General features: G+C 41.3%; 1 protein-coding gene across 6 annotated transcripts in view; it reads left to right on the forward strand.

Moving 5' to 3' along the window:
* OSBPL1A (oxysterol binding protein like 1A) overlaps window positions 1-13,626 on the forward strand; it is a 208,100-nt gene that overhangs the window by 136,149 nt on the left and 58,325 nt on the right. For all 6 annotated transcript variants that reach the window (XM_028523968.2, XM_036009197.1, XM_028523969.2 and 3 more), the window contains one exon: window positions 12,185-12,338. In XM_028523968.2, coding sequence (XP_028379769.1) covers window positions 12,185-12,338 — 154 coding nt within the window. The remainder of the gene's footprint in view (window positions 1-12,184; window positions 12,339-13,626) is intronic.

The following is a 13,626-nucleotide window of genomic DNA, read 5'->3' on the forward strand; positions in this document are numbered from 1 at the left end:
TTAAAGTCCTGTGACTTCCTGTTTGCCCTTATCACATCCCTTTAAGTTTTTTAGATAACCAGGATTGGTGGAAATCTAATAACGGTGGTGAGGCGAACCATGATGCAAGCATGCAGTGTAGTAAAATTTTCCAACTCCATGGGATCTCCTGATTATTTAAAAATTATTACTTGAGTATGCTCAGTGGCTGAAGTTTGCATAAAATTCCCTAAAGCAAAGAGATTTTTTTTTCTCAATGTGGTGTAATTTCATTGTAGAAAAGGATTTAAAGGAGGTAAATCTAATGAAGCTCACATTTTGTCCTCATTTTTGTGTTTAAGGAATGGTAAAATGGTTATGCCGAGTAGCATTTCTGATACTACTGTCAGTGAGCACTTCCTGAGAAAAAGACTAAACAATTCATGCACATTGAAGCACAGAGACTTAGTGAGAAACTAACACATGCTGTGGAAAGATTCCATTCTGCCCACAAATGAAGCATGGAAATGTGTGGAGGGAAACACTTTAGGGAAGGAAGAAGAGGTTCCTTCTACATATTCCTACCATGTTTCTTCCCTTTCACCTTCAGGTTTACAGTGTGCTCCCCTCTTCTCCTGCCAGAGCTTTCAAGTATCTCTCAGTTGTCTCCTGTCCTGGGTGGTCTCTCCTCCCCACCGCCACCTCCGGCAGAATTAACCATTTATTCTCTTGTCTTCCTTCCGCATGCACCCCTTTCATAGCTCCTTCATTGTATTGTGCTTGGCCCTTTTCGGCTAGGAACCAGATCTATTTATATCCCTGAAGTACTTAGCCTAGAATCACAGTTGCTCTCTAAATGTTTGTTATGCATGTTGTCAAACAAATGTCATTGATACTTGTGTCCTCCCTGAAAATATATCGGTGCTTAATAAAGAGCACGTTACAATCGGTGACACTTGCCAATTTCATACAGTCTGCCCATACCACTTGAGAGGCCAGGTGGGCGAGGAGGGTGGTGACAAAGAGTGAGTAGGGATGAGGGTATTAAAAAGAAAATTCAGTCTCAGGAACGTACAATACAATACGACTGGAGGTGTGAGACCTGCACACAGAGTGGTAAATGAGACAGTAGTGAGCGGGAGAGGTGCGGGGTGAATGGCTGTGAATCTCCGAGGGTCTTCTCAGGCAGCAGTGCTCACCCTTTTCATCTCACGGCACGTATAAACTAACTGCTAAAATACTGCAACACACCAAAAATAAATGCATTTTATGTTAATCTGACAAAAAATACGTATACTTTTGATTCATTCACGCTGGATGGCTGTTGTTGTGTTGGCTGTTGTCAGTTTTTTATTTGACAATCCAAGGGAAAAGAGGTCAGTGCCCCTGACCTAACAGTCAGGTGCTGCATGTTTTACAAAGTCTTTGTGGCATACCGGTTGCACATCACTGTTCTGAGGAATTATTTTTGAAACATTTATTACCAGTCAAATAACTTCATGGCTGTTATTCTTTAGTACTGGTCTGACATAACGATTCACAAAAATATCTGCCTTTTCAATCTTAAAGCTTCAAAATGTGTTTTTTGTTTTGTTTTGTTTTATTTTGTTTTTTTTTTTTTTTAAAAGAATCATGTTGATCAGTTGCTCAAGGAAGCCTTTGTTGCTGGATTTTCCCCTTAATGCTATTTTGGTGAAAATGTGCATGAATAATGCATAGAACCCAATAGTGTAAATTGGTGAAACCAGTAGATTTATGTCATGAAATTGAAGCTAGTTTCAGTGTGTCTCAGCAGTTCCAAGAGCAGGTGCTTGTGTCTTTTCAAATCGAAACTTTCAAAATGGAAGGTGGTACTTTAACAGCTTTGGCTTTTTCTTGAGAAGAGTAACACAGGAATGGTTATGGGCTATGTCAAATAAAGTTCAAACCAGTAAATACCTCTGTTAGTAGTTGAGAACAGCGGTAACGTCTGTGTTGACATTTTGCCCACAGAAGACACAGTGTGGCCACGGAGGTCAGTCAGGGCTGTTGGAAAGAGCGGTGAGTGCATCTTGGCCATTTGTTTGGGTGCTGTGCACGCTGTTCTTTACCTTCCCAAGCCTAGTGTTTTCACTCCTTCTACATTTTGTTTTTGAAAATGCTGGATATTTCTTATCTGGGTCTTTTTTTGTGCCCTTTCTATACTGTGGACCTGCCTAGTACTTGGCGATTCCACTCACTTTTGTGTTTCAGCACGTAGTCCTCCCCTGCCACCAGCCCCCCCTTTTTAGCCACACTGCCTTGTTCTTACCCTTTTTTCTTGTTACATAACTTTCTTTGTGTTTCTCCATTTCCCCAACAACACCGCACATCCCGTAAGGGCAGGGAGCTTGTCGTATTAACTTTTGTGTTTCCTTTATTTCCCTGCAGAGGATGGCTGTGTGAAGTACAGCCAGCTGAGCACTGTAGAATATGACTGTTACTGAACACCTTCTGTTTGTAACACATGGCACAACGTTTTGAAGGATGAGGCCCCATTTAGAACCTAAATGCAGACCTGGTGCATAAGAATCTGTGTTTTTTTCAAACTCATAGGTGATTTCTATGGACATTAAAGCTTGACCGACTTTGCCTTACGTGACCTCATCTGTCCCATGCTTTTAAACCTTGTCTGAATTCTGACAAACCCGTAGTTTTGTGTCTCCAGTCCTGTCTTCTCTCTGAATCTCAGACTCATGTCTAACTGTCCCCTCACATATTCACTTAAATGTCTAATAAGATCTTCTAAATGTCTTAAATTGTCCAAAAGAGAACTTTTGATTTCTACTCACAGTCCTGCCTCTTCTGCTGTCTTCCATGTTGTCATAGATGGAAGAGCCATCTTTCCAGATGATTCGTCCAAAGCTGAGAACTTTTGAATTACCCATCACAGACTTATTTGTTTATTTGTTTGTGTGTTTGCCAGCAATTCTGTCAGACCTTCCTTAGGAATGCAGCAGAATCGGACCCTTCCCATAATTCTCTTCCTGTCACTTACACCCAAGCCCCCATCATCTCTCACCTGGATTATTGTGGTAGCTTTCTAGCTGGCTTTCAAACTGGTAGGCAACATTTCTTTAGATCCTCATCCCAAGACATATTCATTGATTTTTTTGTTGTTGTTTTTTAGAGGGAGAGAAAGGGGGAGAGAGAGAAACATTGATGGAAGAGGGAAGCATTGATCTATTGCCATACTCTGACTGGGGATCCAACCTGCAACCTAGTATGTGCCCTGACTGGGAATTGAACCCACAACCTTTTGGCGTGTGGGACAATGCTCCAACCACCTGAGCCACCTGGCCAGGGCTATTTGCAGCAACATTTTAAACACAGCTTTCAGTGTGATCATTTCGAAATAGGAATCAGTTCTTATCAGTTCCCTGCACAGAACCCTTCAAAGACTTTTCTTCTTGGCTGGAATAAATGCCAAATACCTAGATGATCTGGCCCTTTGTCACCTTTCTGAAATTGGCTTGTGTCCTCCTCACTCACTTTCTTCTGTCACTCTGACCGCAGTATGAGTTCTTAAACTTGCCAAACACGTTCTCCTTCAGGCTTTTGCTTCTCATTATTTCCTGTCCCAGGAACTCCCTTACCCCATGGATCCACAGTGCTCACTCTCTCATTTCCTTCATTTTTCTGCTCAGAGGAACACTCACTGTGCCATTTTCTATCCTTTTTTCTTGCCTTTAAAAAAACAGCACCTTTCACATAATGTATTTGTTTGTTGATCTCCCACTGTTAAAATGAGGGAAGCTCCTGTGTGAGGGCAGTGCTAGAGCGAGAAAGAGGTGCTGAACAAATATTTGTTGGGCAAGTTAATGAGTAAGTACTACCAACTGGTACATAAAAAATATGACAGAAATTCAGAGGTGAGGCAGCTAACGGCTTTGGAAAGTTACAAAAAGGATTACAGAATAAACAAAGACAAGGCGTTTTTTGAAGAGTCTTCTCTGGCAGATAAGCTGGGGGGAGAATATTCTTTGTGGAAGACAGCAACGCATACAAAGGCAGAGAAAAACAGTTTTCAAAAACACCATGAAACGTGCTGTGACTGAAGCAGGGGTGGGGGTTTGGATGTGGAGAGGTAGCGATGAGACGAAGCCAAGAAGGTCGTCAGGACCAACTTGTAATGAGTCTCATTAGGGGATTCTGCTTTTGAATTTGAACTTTAGCATATAGGTGGTAGGGAGACAATAGACAGACATGTATAGAGTGATAAAGATTAATATTTTAAAATTCACTTTCTTAGTTATTGTGGAACTTTTATAATATGCTTCTATTATCCTGAGAACTAAGAATTCAAGGAAAATAAGACATGGTCCCTACTCAGGAGCTCACATTGTAGTAGAATATTAGTGATTTGGGAGTAAGGATTGATTCGAGCCGCTGGTGTCCTGGGTGAGAGATGACAAGAGTTTGGACAAAGGTGGTTGAAGTGAAAGTGCGGAGTTCAGTTCTTCCCTTTGTATCTGTAGTGAACACGTATCCCTCTGACTGTTTCCTAAAGGTCAGAGGCTTCTTTCTGGAAGTCTGGTTGACGTTTTGGACTTGTGTGTGTGTGATTATTTGGCTCTTGTTGGCTTTGTCACTCAACCAGGCAAATTTCGTACGGAACTCTGCATCCCCTAGCAACTAGCGTAGATTCTGGCACATATTAGTTCAGATATTTGAGTGAATGAATTTTTGACACACACTTTTAAAGCTAAATTGACTGAATCTGAGAACCAGTTAGTTATGGAGGATAATTAGATTCTTAGGCTTCCCATCTGTTTATTGAAAAGTCCCAAGGCATCTCAAACGCTATGTAGTGGGAACTAGGCTTGTCATCCCGTTTAGTGCCCTGCTGCGTCCTCTGTCTCAGGTAATGGGGTCATCATCATCCACCCACTGTGACAACTACACATGTGGAAGTGGAAGTCCCCTTTTATTCTCTTCCTTAACCCCCACCCCCAGTATCGGGGTGTCTAGTCTCCCCTCACCCCGTTTTCTTCCACTATTACTCACTGCCAGGGCTTTAATTCAATTTGCCCCTCCTTTAGACCCTGCAGACCATGACAGTCCCTTTCTAAGAGGTGTTTCTGTTCCAGTCTTTGTCCCTGCCAGCCCATCTTCTGGGTTGCATATTGTCAGGTGTGGGAGGCTGAAAATGGCCCCCAGGTGGTATGCCCACCTTCTAATCCTGGGAACCTATAATCTTTTTTAAGATCTCTGCAGATGTCATAAGGATTTTGAGATAAGAGTGGGACCTACATACTTTTCCAAGTATCCTTGTAAGAGAAAGGTAGAAATTAGATAGACACTGTGTGAGGATGAAGGCAGAGATTAGAGGGATGTGGCCACAAGTGCAGGAGTGCTGGCAGCCACCAGAGCTGATGAGGTACGGATCGTGTTCCCCCCTAGAGCCCCAAGAAGGACGGTGGTCTTGCCAACACATTGATTTTGGTCCAGTTGAAACTGCTTTTGGATTTCTGGCCTTGAGAATTATGAAAAATTTATTTTTTGTTGTTTTAAGCCTCCAAGTTAGTGGTAATTGTTATAGTGGCCATGGCACTGATGTGTCAGAGTTATCTATAAAATCCAAAACACATTTCTTAGTCCCTGGATGTTTTTCTAATATCCAGCTACTCCCCATTACTACAGGTTAAGCCCAGACTCTGTGATCTGACCCACTTTATTTTTAAATTTATTTACATATATGAAGGAGGACCCGAAATAAACCTGGAATTTATTTATAAAAAATTGTGTATTCTTATATGCTTAAACTTCAGTCACCTTCAAAGTACTCTCCATTTGATGCAATACACCTATTGAGATGTATTCTCTTCTACTGTTCAAACCAGTTTATCTCCTTGATTTGGATGCTTTTTCGTGCTTCTGCCATTTTTTGTTTCACCTCTTCTGCATCATCAAAACTTTTCCCTTTGAGGACATCTTTCATTGGGGAAAGCAACAACCAAAAAAAATCATTTGGGGAAGATCGGGTGAATAGGGGGATGGGTCACAGGATTCATACCATTTTTGGTCAAAAACTGCTGGTGGTGGGTGTGCTTGTAAATCACCCACCATGAACTGGGCAAATGTGTCACTGAAGGCAGATGCAGCCTTTCACAACAGTGCCAGCTGGCACACTGATCAGATGGGTTCCTGGAACACCCACCTAGCAGGGGAAGTTTGTACTACAAGGGGTCCATCCTCCAGAAGATAATTTTAGTTTTTGAGGGGTCCTCCCTTGTACATATGATTTTTATTTTATGTTTGTTTCAGGTGTACAACATAGTGGTTAGACAGTTACATAATTTATGAAGTGATTCCCCTGATAATTCTAGTACCCAGCTGGCAATATACACAGTTATTATATATCATTGACTCTATTTTGTACATTCTACCTTATATCCCATGACTGTTTTGTAACTTCTTACTCCCTTCCCCTTTTTAACCTGCCTCCCTCACCGCTCTCCCCTCTGGCAACGATCAGTCTGTTCTCTGTGTCTCTGAGTCTGTTTCTGTTTTTTGTTTGTTTGTTTTGCTCTTTAGATTCCACATATCAGTGAAACATGGTATTTGTCTGACTTACTTCACTTAGCATCATACCCTCTAGGCCCACCCATGTTGTCACAAAGGGTAAGACTTCATTCCTTTTGTATAGTTGAGTAGTAGTCCACTGTAAATGTGTACCACATCTTCTTTAACCAGTTGTTACCTGACCCACTTGAAAGCTTTCTCTCTGGCAACCACGTCTTTCTCATCTGGCCGCCCTTCTCTCCAGCCATGCCAGCAGTTCTTGGGCAGACACCTTGTTCTTTGAGGCCTCAGGCGGCTTACTCTCCCACCTCACATGTTCAGTCCTTTCTTCCTGCCTTGAACTGTTTTTCATATTGATTGCTGTTCAAATGTCATCTTCCCTTGGAGTCTTATCCAAGGTCCGCTAAGAGTGACTTCTCCCACTCTTCCCACAAACACTTTGCATAAACATGTGTTTATTTGTATGTCTTGCACTAGATTGGGCTTTGAATCCTTGGAGTGCACTAGCCATTATCTCATTAATCTTTCCAAACTGTTTCAGCAGCTACCCTTTGCCTGGTATTTGGTAAATGTTACTTTATTAAAGTGAATCACATGAAAATACTTTGTTTTGTAACTATGGGTTATTCTGTAACTGGTCTTTAGTTCTAGAGTGTTTTTCTTTGTGGAGTGAATGCATAGGTGAACTTGAAAATAATTTTCAGGTTATCAACAAGACAAATTAGAAAGCTCTGTGGATTTAATAGTCAATAATAGTTACACATAAGATTTCCAGTAGCCCACACGCTGTGGTTTGCATAATTCTTCATCCTCAATTACATGTGCAGATTTTTAAGGTGTGGAAAACAGTTGTAGATTTAGTTACTGGGGGGGGGGGGGGGGGGGGAGGCGGCCAATACTTTTAAGAAACCCTGTCACAAGCAACACTGTATCATTTGGCTGATTTTGACCTTGGACATCATTTAGAGAGGATATGTCTAGAATATCTCTGGCTCTTGTTGCTTGCTGCCAAGATTCTGTTTCAAATTTTTTTCATTTTCCTTAGCAGATTATCGTAGCAGTTTCTTGGCAGCCCTCTTTGGACTCATCCTGATTTTTAGTTTATAACGTATTTTAAATATGGTTGGTTTTATTTATCTTCTTTGTGTTCTTTATATTTACTATGTTGTTTTTTAGTTTATGCAGTAGTATCTTAAAACTAAATAAAAATTTAGCACTGATATTTTAAGCTTGGGTTACCTTGGGTTACTCTGGACATTTTTAGAACATGCCTAGTTTGTGGGAAGCCGTAAACAGTAAAGGTATTAAGTGGAGTGTGTGTGCCTGGCCATTTCCTGTTACCTTCAGTAACAGGGCGGGGGGAGGGGTGGTGTTTGGATACGATCCATGGTTCTTCCACATGTTGCTCCTTTGTACTATTTGTTCTCAAGCTAGTTTTCAAAGGTCACGTTTAAAAAAATGTTTATCAGAATACCTTATGAGAACTGTTGACATGTTGATATCATTAACTTCATGACCTCTTTCAGCCTTTTAAAAGGAGGAAAAACTCAAAAATTAGAATTGAGGTAATGATTCTCTTAGTTCCAAAGTTTTTAAAAAAAGCCTTATTGAGATGTGATTGGCGTACAGAAAGCTGTACATGTGTAATGTGTACAACTTGGTGAGTTGATGTTTAGTCCTGCCGACCCCTCACAGCCATTGGCATTCATGTTCTTCGGCTGAGAGAGGGGACCGTGTTCAAGTGAAATGTCTTCAAAAGAAGATCTGGGTGACTGGAGATTTTTGTCATTAAGACAAACTTGTTATTTATACTAGTGTTTTATTTTTTTGTATGGTACCATTTTTAATTTTTTAAATTACATTCAGTGTCCTTTTGTATTAGTTTCAGGTGCACAGCACAGTGGTTAGGCAGTCACACACTTTCTGGAGTGCTCCCCGCACCCGATATTTCTGGTGCCCACCTGGCACTGCACACAGTCACCACAGTGTTACTGACCATGTTCTCTGTGCTGTACTTTGCATCCCCACGACTACTTTGTAACTACCAGTTTGTGCCAATACTGTTTTAACTGAGAAAATAATCAGGCAAAGAGTCTGTCTCCCTTAGTCTAGAGCTTTTATCTTGCAAAAGACAGTTGGCTTTTCAATGTTACTCTGACACTTTGTCTTAAAATATAGTTGTCAGTTAAGCTGCCCAAACCCCTTCAGAACTAGATGGAAATAAAGAAACCCACAAATAAATATATACTGAGTATTTAAGCCCTGGCTGGTGTAGCTCAGTGGATTGAGCTCAGGCTGTGAACCAAAGCATTGCAGGTTGGATTCCCAGTCAGGGCACATGCCTGGGTTGTAGGCCATGACCCCCAGCAACTGCACATTGATGTTTCTCTCTTTCTCTCTCTCTCTCTCTCTCTCTTTCTCTCTTTCTCTTTCTTTCCCCTCCCTTCCCTCTCTAAAAATAAATAAATAAAATATAAAATACACACACACACTCTATTTCATTTCCAGTCATTGCTTGGGGCTATACAAATTTTCCTAATTGCCCAGAAAAAATTAAATAAATAATGTAAGGCTATTTCATAAATCTCTTACCCTGTTTTTCAAAGGTGGGTGAAGTATTCTGAAAATTTTGAGAGACTTTTATTGCATAGAAGCGTACATATTTGGGAGGGGAAAATGCAGTGGGAAATAGAAGAAAAAAATGAAAGGCTAATTTTGCCTGAAATCTAGCAGTGTGTATTGTTAAAATACATTTCTTTTAATAATAATGCGTTTAATAATACGTCTGTATAAAAATCAACCAATTCTGCGTCGATGTGGTTTTCCTTCACCATTGGCATTGAGGTAAGAGATGACAGGAACAGAACGCGGTCCCTGTGTCCAGTGCGCTGAGTCTTTCTTTGGTTTTGTCTGGACAGGTGGTTGTTTGCTTGTTTGGGTTTTTTTGTTTTTGTTTTTATCATGCTGAAATGTACACACGATTTTAACCATTTTTAAGTGCACGGTTCAGTGGCAGTAAGCACGTCACACTGTTGTACAACCATCACCACCAGCATCAGTCCCCAGGGCTTTGTCATCATCCCGGAGTGAAACTTTGTACCCATCACACAGTCACTCCGTTCCTTTCCTTGCCTTGTTTGTTTTTAAAGCATGAGCGGAGTGTCCTCATACTACAGAGCTGTAAGAGAGCGCTGTACCCACCAAACAGGAGACATCAACATACTCTCTCCAGTAGTTTAAGCTTTCCACTAAGGCATTGATATATTGCACAGTACCACTGAATGGTAGGTAAAATCTGGCCTGTTTGATATTTACATATGTGGGCAAAATGGAAAACCCTGAAGTTTGGGGATTGAATTATCACTTACGAGTCAGAGACCTCACATGCATGAGAGGTGCAGAGACGGAAAGGAGAAGTGAAGTCTATATATGTGGTACCCTGAGCCACGGAACACGGCGAGGGACCTGGGGCTGCAGAGGGAGCAGGGTCAGAGGAGGAGCAGGTGCTCAGTCACTAGGTGTTTGCCCTGCTGTATAGGTAGACCATAACACGTTATGTCTGGTGACTGCTCTTCCTATGGGCAAGGCCTCCAATTTAGACTCTTCCAGGTACCTGCGGGAGGGACAGACGTTTCTCCCCGAGCGCACAGGGCCTCCACTGACTTCAGCTCAAAGTAACCCAGGTACCACAGCAGCACGTCACAGGGAGGCCTGTTCTGAAGCCCTTCAGTGACATCTAAGTTATAAAGTGATGGTGCATCTTAAACAATGCTGACCAATACAGACAAGATAATTTTGTTTGGCTTTTCCATTTCTTTATTTTTGCATATGAAACACATTTGACGATGTCAAAGTGACAGAACCGCCCCCCCCCACCCCGCCACCATCCCAGACCCCTGTCATCCTGTTCATTCAGGTTTGCCCCTGCAGTTCCCTCTGAACAGCTCTTCCCTTCCCTCCCCCAGGGCACCACTTTAATTTTTCACAGGTTTGTCTGTAGTTGAACCTCTCCTGGGTAGCCTTTCCTGACACCCGTGTGCCCACCCCAGGAAGTGGGTTCATCCCCTTTGCCGCGCTGGGCTCAGGCAGACCCTGTCACCTCATGCCTCTCGTTGTACAATTACCCATCTCTCGGGCCAGACTGGCCCTGCTCTGGGGCAGGTGGAATTATTATTCTGTTTATGTTTTAGAGTGGTAAAATAATATCCTGGTTTTTTACCCTAGCATTCTGTTAAAAGCATTTTTTTCTATTTATTAAATTGTTTTTGTAAATGTAATTTTAAGAACTGCTTATTTCATCTAATGGGTAAACAGTCCCCTTGTTACTGGCCATACAGCTTGCCAAAATTGACAATGAAAAATACTTCTTTAAATTGATTATTAAAAGATCTATTTGTTATAGGGTACATGGCAGAAGAAAGCTATATTTTAAATTCTTGTGTTATACTTACATAAAATAAAAATAACTTTACCAGCATTGAAAGGCTTCCTGTAATTAACTTACATCATTCAGAGGTCCAGAGTTCAGAGGTCACGGAGTGCTGTCCAACCTGAAATTGTGCTTGTCCAGCAGTTACTAATCGACCCCATGTGATAGAAATAAAGTTCCGTGACTTCGGTTGAATTATACAATGTGGTGCAAGGGAAAGAGAAGTACTAAAAAATTTTATTTCCTGAACATTTTGGCTTTAAGATATGTTAAGGACATGATCGAAAATTTGTTTGAGGAACTTTGCTCAAATGTGTCTAGGAGTGCTTCCCCGGAGCCCACGCCAGCGGAGTGTATAGTCATCTGCTTCAGGGAAGTTGGACGTTAACCTTGGGTTTACCTTTTAATAAAAAGTTAGGAACCATTTAATGTTTCCTCGAGACTAAGTGGCTGCTACTCTGAGCTGAAATATTAGCATTAAACATGGAGTCAGAAAACCTAGGTTCCATCCCATTTCACCCAACTCAAACCACAAGGCCATTAGCATTCTTGTTAACCCCGAGGGCCCGCCTCACGTTCACTGAAGCACCCGGAGAAGCGCAGAGGACGTGAAGAATGTGAGCGTGCCTGACAGTCCGTTCCCAAACAGGCAGACGGCTCACTGCTGAACACAGCCAACTGGGAGCATGGCATTTTTATCCTAAACATGCCTGCCAGATAATGAGGTCTTATATGGACACTTCTGGTTTTAGCTCTTAAGGATTTAAGTAATATCATACCAGAAGAAGTATTTTTTAAGTATTTTAAAATTACCTTTGCTTTTGTGTCTGTAGTATCAGATGTCATTTATACTTCTCACAAGCACAGCTCCTCCGGCTTTTTCTGTATAATGAATTATAAAAATGGAATGCTTTTTAAAAAAGTTATGCTTGAGATGCTTTGCGAGAAAAGATAAAATAGAAATTTCTGGGCGGGGGAGCTACTGAATATGATTTCTTAAAGAATTCGCTCTTTGGAAGTCTCTTTTAATATATAAAATCTGTTTAATTATAAGTTGGTAGAAACCTATACCTGTTTCTAAATCCGCATCAGCCTCGTTGGGTGTAGGCTCTCTGAAACCCCTGAGGAGGTGGCTGATGGATTGTCTAAGGACAAAGTAGGCTGCTTAAGTTTCAAAGCCTGGTGCATGAAGGGAGATACGCATTGTTACGGAAGCCAAGTTCAGTCATTGACTATGAACCTGCTCTGCCACAGATTCCGAGTCCGAACGGTCCCTGAGTAGATTGGAAGCAGTGACGGCACACTCCTTTGAAGAGGAAGGGGAGCATTTGAGTAGAAAACACAGAATGTCCGAAGGAAAAGATTGTGGAGGGGGAGATGCTCTCTCCAATGGCATCAAAAAACACAGGTAAGAGAGCCATTGACAATAATCGTTGCTGACTTTTTATTTTCAATCCCATTTGAATTCTTAAAAGTATACCTTGTCACTTTTCCCCCCTGCCTCTGTGTTGGATATTTATGTTGCTATGTCACCTCAAAGAAACATTTAGTTTAAGTACTTCGTTCATCTGTAATTGTAGGAACAATGCACAAAACTTGGTTTTAGCAACATGGTTTTAGCGGAACATAAATCTTTCAGTTGGCAATTTAGAAAGGGTATTCCGAACTCCTTATTGAAATTGACGCTGGGTTCCTTTCTTCATCATGCATCTTTTATGACTTTGCCTCCCAATGCTATTTTAGTTTCTCGTCATTCGATCTTCTCGTTGGTTTTATTAAGAATGGATGGTAATATTGCCTGCCTGTTGATTCAATTTAGTTACACTTTAACAAAGACTTTTATTAAGACCCAGGGTTTGTTGAACATATCCATTTTATACTGTCTAATAGCATTAGTATCTTTTTATTCCCTTGATGATTTAGTCCTAGAGATTGTCCCAGATTAATGAGATGTAACAGACACTGCAGTTCTCCAGTTTCAGCACGAGTGTGCAGGCACAGGGGCGTATGTGCCCGCTGGCATTCACATGGCAAAATATTGATCAAATTGTCAGCAAAGGATGTATGCTGTTGTCATTGCGAAAAGCACTTTTGGGGGTAAGAAGTTATTAACTGACAATTTCTGTAAGATAGTTTTTTGTTCAATAATTGTAGATCATGTAACTTTAACCTGTTTTCTGCACTATAATTCTGGCCACAGTCGGTTTCAGTTATTCTACTGGAAAAAAAACACAACACACATACACACACACACATCACTTCTGATTTATGTGTATTTGACCCTTGTTAACAAAATGTCTCGCTTTGTACTTATTTTGACAAGATCAGGAAGTTTTAGGTAACAAACCAGATAAAACCAGGGTTTTGTTCAGCGAGAGGCTGTCCTCTAAACATGGTTACTGATGGCTGTCTTTTAATGGCATCTACTGTGGCACACTATGTGGCTAGCAATATGTCTTTCCTGATTTCCTTTGCAGTTACACTCAGCTCCTGTGGGGGTCCAGGGCTAAGTTCTGAGCAGGTCTTGAAATACCTAATGGGAAACCTGGCAGGCCTGTCTAAAGACCTAAAGAGAGAGAGAGCCTTTAACTATTCATCACATACATCGTGATGCACGGTAAAAATACAGTGGGAAACTTTGGAATGTTCAAAGCAGCATACAAGTGGCTCTGTAACTGTGAATACCAGAGAGAGGA

Source organism: Phyllostomus discolor, chromosome 9 (assembly GCF_004126475.2).
Source record: "Phyllostomus discolor isolate MPI-MPIP mPhyDis1 chromosome 9, mPhyDis1.pri.v3, whole genome shotgun sequence".
NCBI classification, from domain to species: Eukaryota; Metazoa; Chordata; class Mammalia; order Chiroptera; family Phyllostomidae; genus Phyllostomus; species Phyllostomus discolor.